Source organism: Panicum virgatum, chromosome 8N (genome assembly GCF_016808335.1).
Source record: "Panicum virgatum strain AP13 chromosome 8N, P.virgatum_v5, whole genome shotgun sequence".
Taxonomy (NCBI): Eukaryota; Viridiplantae; Streptophyta; class Magnoliopsida; order Poales; family Poaceae; genus Panicum; species Panicum virgatum.
Window position 1 is genome coordinate 13,217,075 of NC_053152.1, and position 7,955 is coordinate 13,225,029.

Below are 7,955 nucleotides of genomic sequence, written 5' to 3' on the forward strand. Positions count from 1 at the left end.
CTGTCGAAAGAATGCACATGTCACTCGTCATATATGCTCTATATAACATTTGGTTTGCAACCTAGAGTCCCTATGTGGTTTCTGACGAGATACCTTGTCATAAGCGGGAGCCGCTATTTCTATGTGCACTTCGTTACTCACAAAATGAAGTTTTAATTTGTCCACTTCTTGATCTCTTTCCACACTCATAAACCCAAGAAGCACTCCTTCATATCTGAAAAATATGGATAAAGAAAATATGCTAAACACATCGACGCTAAGGAAGCACTGCTCATCGTTCTTCTTTTCCATGGTAGCGTAGCAGAAACCAGAAAGACCCTGAAGCAAACTGTTTCCCATGTGCCCACCAAACATGACCAAAGCCGCCTCAGATGGTAGAATTAATATAGACTAGCTATAGTGGCATAGCCATGGTGAACGCATCTGCTGATCTTAGGAGACAATGATATTCTGTGCGTGAAAATTGGGTGCTCTTTGGCCAGAACTGTTTCCCATGCATAATGCCAAACACCAGTGGCCTGACAAATGATCAATTGTGTGCTTCCAACCCAAATGAAAGATAGCAAAATAACTTGCATCAGATAAATTGTGGAAAGTTGTTGTGTTGCTGTGTTGCACCCAAACCATTCTTCAGACTTTTGTGGAAAATTGTGCATGCAAATGTACTCATGGCTCAGTAGATAATTCAAAAGAAAACTATGCGACCTAGTGGATAAGTGGAGTCATGGCTTATCGTCAAAAGTTCCAAGTTTTGTTATTAATTTGGAGCTATAATAATTCAATCATCAACAACATACATTGTAATTGTGTTGTGGAATGAGGAAATGACAGCTCTAGGTTCATCGGAACAGTTGGTTGAACCCATCAAGTTGTATAAAAACATTAGTGCCTGATTTGATATGTTATTTGTATGAAGAGATATTAGAGATATAAGACTATATGGTCCACATACCACCTATACAGTCTCAGAGTTTTGACATTTAAGATCCACACATATTCATTTTACATATATATATATATATATATATATATATCCACCAACACAGAACATCATTTGCATATACCTCAATGTTTGGCATCATTCCTCTTCATTATTACAGGATCTGAACTTCTTCACTTGGTCGTTGAATAATCATGATGGATGTTATTGTCCAATACACATCCATCGATCTCATTATAGTATAAACGTGGTGAAAAGGACAAAAAAAAAAAGAAATAAAGATGCCCAACCATTCGTTTTATGGACCACTAGAGAAATAAGGTAGATGATGAAAATGAACCAGGAATTACCACTAGTCAGGTGAAGTGTAGACGCTAAATTCAAATTGGAAAGGGAGGCATCAGAAAGGCGTGCATATGTGGAACTCACTGAAGTATATATATATGCTAGCTCATTTCTTGTGAAACCAAGTGAGAGTAACCACGTCGTGTCGGATTGTCTCTTTACTGACTTCACAATCAGGACAGGCTGCTCGGATAGCATTTGTGTGTCCATAGTTAGCATTACCGTATACAACATGTCATACTTACCACTGATATCAACACTATTACACGCACTGTACTATTGCTTGTTTTCTTGTCAGACTATGAGATAACAAGTTCAAAGGCATCTGGCCATTGGTAGTGGAGGTTTCATGAGAATTCCGTTCTCATTTAATGATGTGACACATCAGCACTTTTTTATGACATGGCAATAAAATTATGAAGAAAGAGAGTGTTTTCATTATTAGGCCATTCTCAACACAATTGAGTGTTTCATTGCACGATTACCTAGGGGGTCACATCATGTTTAGAGGTTTAGGCTGATGCATGAAACATCTCACAATGCATAGTTTCACTTCACCATTTCATGTATTAGACATTGCATTTAATTGTTGTATGGTGTTGAGATAAAATAGGCCACATTAATTGTGTAACCCTAATAATTGTAGCTAAATTAATTACTAGCATATTAAGCATGAGCACATGAGATTCAGAAAAGTTGTGATGATGAAACAAGTTGCTCTCAATGGGGGGTTTGTTCTAGTTTCATAGTTTTGGTAACTATGTACACCAAGTTTCACCGCCATGAAACCCAACTCCTCTCTCTCTCTCTCTCTCTCCATAAATTCTATGTTATGTCACCAATTTTGCTTATCTGGCATACCATTTAATGAGTATGAAACTCCTATGAAACTTGTGTTGAGATTGGCATTAGGATGAAACTTTGTATGCATTGTTTTCAAGACTATGAAACTAGCATTGGGGGCTAAAGAGTTACATTTTATCCGACCATGTCCAATCCTATGCATGGCAAATAAATGCTATGGCCATCTTGTGAAACCGCAAAATGAAACTAGGAGATCTGCTCCTACTCGCTCTCCGCAAAAAGAACGCCGGCGGAAGCTCGGGAGCAAAGGAGAATCCACCAGCAAAAAAGTAGCGAGACAGGAAGATGATAGAAGGAAAAGTTAAGGGTGGCTGCTGGACGGGATGGTAATCACGTGGGCGTGGAACCTACCATGTGAATCAGTCCATGCGATGAAATCAATCGACTCCGGAGCCAAGCCAACTCACTGTCAGCAAATCCAGACAACACAGAGTAAGAAGCAGAATAATTGATCAGTGCCCGACGGGAGGGCAGCCTATGGGAACGTGCGCGGAAAATACAAACGTATGCTGCATATATGTATGCACGCAAAGAAGGCGAGGATGACGTCAAGGAAGAGTCATCATGTGCATGCCGAAGTGATTGGAATAAAATAAGAGCAGATTTCCGCATGGAAGAGAAGAAGTCCAAATTAATCACGTATCAGCAATCAACACATTTATCTTTTCAGCTCTCCCGCCAAACCCAAGGATTAGGAATAATGTAGTTTTACGGTGACTTCTTCGATGAGCAGGCTGCATCGCCTTGACCTCTAGCTCGTCTACAGGCCTTGATGAGCTCGGATATTCCATATGCTATTCTGCAAGTCTGTCTTCACATTTACGAGTACTTTGCGCGGAGGCGCGCCCTTGGCTTAATTTTTTTTATATAAGTAAATCTTAAATTTATATGCTTGTAATAGAACATTTAAGCAGCACAGATACTATTTATTTATACTATAGGAATCTAAACGAAGAAGTACATTTGCACATAATGATATTAAAGCTGACATCTATGATTTGCATTGAAATTTAAATGCAGAAGTACATATCAGTAGGGAGATTCTACAGCTAAACATTTTTTTGGTCATGATACATTCGATCATAAAGTTCTTTGGGTCTATAGCGGCTCTTGTTACCTGTAGGCTTTGGCGCTCCTTTTTTTTCTTTTTCTCAACATGAGTAAATATAGAAATCATATATTTATAATGCCACATGTGATCTACAGAGAAGTATCATTTAGTCTTCTAGTACGAATCTAAATACATAGGTAGATTTGTTTACAATGGTAATAAAGCTAACAACTATGTTTTTCCCCCTGGTAGCTACACTAAAATATTTTATTGGTAACTGAGAAATTGGATTATAAAGTTCCTGGAGTCTCCAGTTGCTTTCATAAAGCATTTGTTGCACATGGTCTTCTGCAGGCCATTTAAATTTTAAAATATAAGATATCAGTTCAGTTGTGCTTCTGAAATAGGTAACAGAGTGTGATATTACCTGTAATAAGGTTATATTTATTAGTGCTCTAGGAAGTGACATGATTTTCCTTTTTTTTTGCAATGAAGGCTGGAAGGATATCATTCGTTGAATTGAACTGAAAGAGGTATTTTTTTTTCATGTAGAAGTTGTTTGGCAACATTTGAATTTAGAAAATTTTTGGTAGCATCCCAAGCTGTGTAAACGACTTCAGCACAATACAGTACATATGTCATTAATAGGTGCAGTAGAAAAGAGTTTTGGGGCTCTGAAACTAAAGGAACCTCCTAACCTCGGGACACATAACCAAAATACAATGGTTCATACTGTTGTTGGTGAGATAAGAGTGCCTAATAATCTGTATAAGATATTACACAGAAGCTGTTCCATTTTCTTTCCAAATGGTATTGGCTGGTAGAGCTATGGCCATGGAATAGCTGAGGGTGTATTGGTATGGGAGAGAGGTAGGTTTCAATATAGCTGATGAAGCATTTTGAAAATGGGCACCATATAAGGGGCTGCAAATGTGGCGAGGATGATTGCTATGATTAAATGAATAAATCTTTTTGTATTTCTTTGATTGTGATTGCCCTGCGCGCATATTCTTTTTTAAATTTTAGGAGGAATCAGCTAATGATGGGCAGTGAGGGAAAAAATGAATTATCGAATAACTTCCAAGTTTTAGGCATGCTGGTCGATATAATTGAAGGAAAATATAGTTGTGTAAGTTTGGAACTGTATGAATGGAAACAAAATAAATTTATTATTATGATTTTATACATTTGAGAACAGAGCCATTGTGTTTGAGTAGTTACCTAGCATTTGCACTTCTATTCTCTGGGTTCGCGATTAGAATCTGCAAATTAATAAATGTATAAATTTAGCTTGAATAGGTGGAATAGATTATATATGAACTGGGTTAATGTAAGGCTAAAAAAAACATGATGAGTCATTCAATCTATCTGTATGTATAGTGTAATAATCATCTCTAGTATCGGTTCACAATTGGAGTTCTACTCAAAAGTTTCTGCAACCATATTTGGATCTTCGAAGAGATATGGTTTTCGTTTTTGTAAATAAATGCGGATAATTAGCATTTGGTAAGAAATAATGGACGGTGAATACCAATTCTATAGGCATTTATTTTGTTTACATGGATCTTGGCTGGATGAAGTATCCTGTAGATCAGTGTCTACCCATGGTAATACACATCACGCCATATATGACACAGTACATACTCGCAAAAAAATGACACAGTACATTGTTTTGGATACCCTAAAAACCGATAGACACAGGTGGTAGTTTAACATGGGCAGGCATATATATTTTATAATGTAGTAAACTAAGAGAGCCTGCAGCTGTTCATAGCCTCATGGGAAAAGAAATAATCATCCCAGAAGGTAGTGCACATCAGGACTGCATGGTCTGTAGATAGCTTTTCTAACTGTACATGGAAAGGAGAAAGAAAAATACTTAACTGGTTCAATCCATTGACATTCTATAGCGCCCAAGTAGCAGCTAAACTTGAACAGCACTCGAATCTCCTCAACCCTGCTTCTCTCCTGAATAGCCTACATAAATGATAAAGACAGCAGATGAGTTCCTGAAATGTGCTTTTTAATTTCTATTACTGCATAACTACATGCACAGTAGGTATTGGCGAAGCAAAAATTTTCCAAATGAAAAAGTGTAGTATAGATACGGAAATCAAAAGCATACTTAATCTGGTTTTATATTTTTCATTAAGTCTGAAACAAACTTTGTACCTTGCCTGAAGCTTTTTTTCGCAAAACTTAACTGAAGAAAAATAAATGCTTGATGAGTAGATAGGAAACCTGCTGGGACACAGAACTGGAACCTTCTACCAAGAGCAAACCCTGGTGAGGCATGTGCTGCACATCAATTTCAAACTATGATAAATCTGTTTTAAAGGTTTCAGTGATTTAAAACTATTTGACATGTAATTGTCAAAAGAGTAAAAGGGTAGCCAGTTTAGAATTTTAAACAGTCACTTACCTGTAACTTGGTAAAGTCCACACTATTAGTATCATGCCTGCTGTTTTTGTGTAGACTCTGAACCAATATTCCTGCAAGGATCATTTATCTATCGCCTAGGCATCTTGTTTTGCTGTGATCGATGCAAAGCAATTGGATTTAATTATGCTGCAAGGGATAGCACACTTCTGATATAAACGGTGCAAATAACTTGATTCTAGAGTCTTTGTCATTCTGATCTACTAAGCAATAAAGATGAAGAACCCAGCTGGTATACAAAATAAAGTGGAAAGAGAAATTGAGATTCTTTGGAATATTGAAGGACCGTATAAGCTAAAGAACAAATTTTTTTTTCTTTCCTCTTTGTTGCAAATGTATGGATATACGGTGAGTAGCTAAAATACATAAATATGATGTCTAAATGCAGTAACAAAAAGTTGCAAAAATATGTATTAGAACTTTGAATAGTATGCATACCTGAATGTTGCTGTTCAGTGGTGAGGACCACTTCCGTGGCTACACTGCAGGATGCAAGCATTGACCGACTGGCTTGCTAGGCTGCTACCCTGTGTTCTCATAAAGTTGTTCCTCGCCCAAATCGGACTACTGCATACTGGGTCAATCTTCTGTCCACCCAAAGGGTAAAGGAAGCTAAAACACAGAGGTGAATCTTACCTTGCCTGGTGAGGAAGATGAAGGGAAGGGAGGAGAGGGAGGACGGGGCATCCATGGCCACAAGCAACCCGTGATAGTCGCCCCGCGCAGTTGTGATTGCATCTGATAGGAACCAACCCAAAATGCGTGCAAAGAAAGGGGAGCAGATCACCTGGCCTCCAACGACTGCATGGCCGGCAGCGAGCTCTGGAGCGTTGGTAGGGCGCTCTGCTGGCCGTGGTCGCCGAGGGCCGCGCAGGCCCGCTGCAGCTTGTTGACGAAAGAGATCAGCCTCTCCATGGCCGCCGTGCCGGGAGGGTACGATCTGTCCGGGTCGCGAGAGGCGGCGTGGGAGGCGAGATGGAAACGCGGAAAGGGAGGTGCGGTGGAGGTGAGGTGAGGCCGACCGCCTAGCCGCATCTAGGCGCCGGTCGTTGAAGTCGAGCTAAGGGCTTCGGACGGAGGTCGCCGCGCTGGCCGGGGCGGGGGACCAGGCAGAGAGGCATGGGTAGGGGGAGGGGGGAAGTTGAGGTGGAGGGGGTGGGAGGAGTGGAGGACGAGGCGAGGGGACGGGTTCTGCGCCGCAGAGGAGAGGCACCCCATCGCGGTGCGAGGATGAGGTCGGCGCCGACAGGTCAGGGAGGGCCCGCAGCCCGCGGCGGGGCAGAGCGGGCCCGTGGCCAGCGAGCCCGGGAGGGGCCGGTGCGCTCGGTGGCGTTGCACGGCTCTGGACGTTTGCGGCTCACGAGGAGCGCGGCAACAGCGACGGCGACGGGTCGACCATGGCAGTGCGACCGCGTTTCGGCGCCGGCGATGTACGAAACAGAGGGAAACAACCCGGACGGATCGAAGGCTCACCGGGTATTCGATTTTGCACGTGGGTGGGCAAGGAGGAGGGCCGGAGGAGGGTCGTCGACGACAGACCGGAGCGGCAGGCAAAACTCTAGTGGCGGCCGGCAGTGGCAGGATTGATTCTGGCGGATTCGGCCGGGGAGCAGCTCGACCAGGGGCTTGGGAAGCTGGAAGAGGTGGCGAGGGAGGTGCTCACGTGAAGAATCGAGAAGGGGCTGCCGGAGATGGTCGGAATCGACAGCGAAGAAGGGAGCTCGGTTCGGTCCGAGCCGGAGGAGATGAAGGAGAAAGCAGCGTGTGCTGATAAGGCTCATGGGCTGTTCAGAAGGCACCACAACCTTCCGTCTACTGGAATGGCACGACGTGTTTCCGGGAGGTCAGAAGCAACGACGACCACGTGATGCGCATCGGGCGGCCCAAATTAATTTTGCTATCGTGGTCAGTCTGGTTGAGCTCCGAGCGGTGCGCGAATGACATATAGAAATGACATGTAGGAGCTCCATCTCGGTGCTATGAAGCACATCCTACGGTATATCCAGGGCACTCCAGACCTCGGTCTTCATCTCCACCGGACCTCACCGGCTGATCTCATTTTCTACAGGGATGCTGATTGGGCAAGTTGTTCTAACACTTGCAAATCCATGTCGGGTTATGCAGTGTTTCTTGGAGACAACCTCATCTCCTGGTCATCCAAGGGTCAGCCTACAGTGTCCTGGTCCAGTGCAGACGCTCAATATCAGGTTGTTGCGAATGAAGTGGCTGAATCTTGTTGGTTGCACCATCTTCTACAAGAGCTGAAATGCTTTGTTTGTGCCATTCTACCAATACGCCTCCATCACCATGCATTT

At 42.5% G+C, this 7,955-nt stretch overlaps 1 protein-coding gene across 13 annotated transcripts; it reads right to left on the bottom strand.

Moving 5' to 3' along the window:
* Positions 1-1,033: 1,033 nt before the first annotated feature.
* LOC120685949 lies at positions 1,034-6,928 on the bottom strand. Of its 13 annotated transcripts, none has more exons than XM_039968092.1 (6): positions 6,079-6,928; positions 5,623-5,693; positions 5,442-5,483; positions 5,085-5,177; positions 4,422-4,462; positions 1,034-2,555 (listed from the first exon to the last, which is right to left on the bottom strand). In XM_039968092.1, the coding sequence occupies exons 1-6, from the start codon at positions 6,137-6,139 to the stop codon at positions 2,480-2,482; spliced, it is 384 nt and encodes a 127-aa protein (XP_039824026.1). In that variant the 5' UTR covers positions 6,140-6,928; the 3' UTR covers positions 1,034-2,479. The 13 variants fall into 13 exon arrangements, 9 of the variants coding, with proteins under 9 accessions (XP_039824026.1, XP_039824031.1, XP_039824025.1 ...); XM_039968097.1 differs by having other exon boundaries at positions 5,623-5,734; positions 6,079-6,909; XM_039968091.1 differs by having other exon boundaries at positions 5,442-5,498; positions 6,079-6,907.
* Between the last annotated feature and the right edge of the window lie 1,027 nt (positions 6,929-7,955).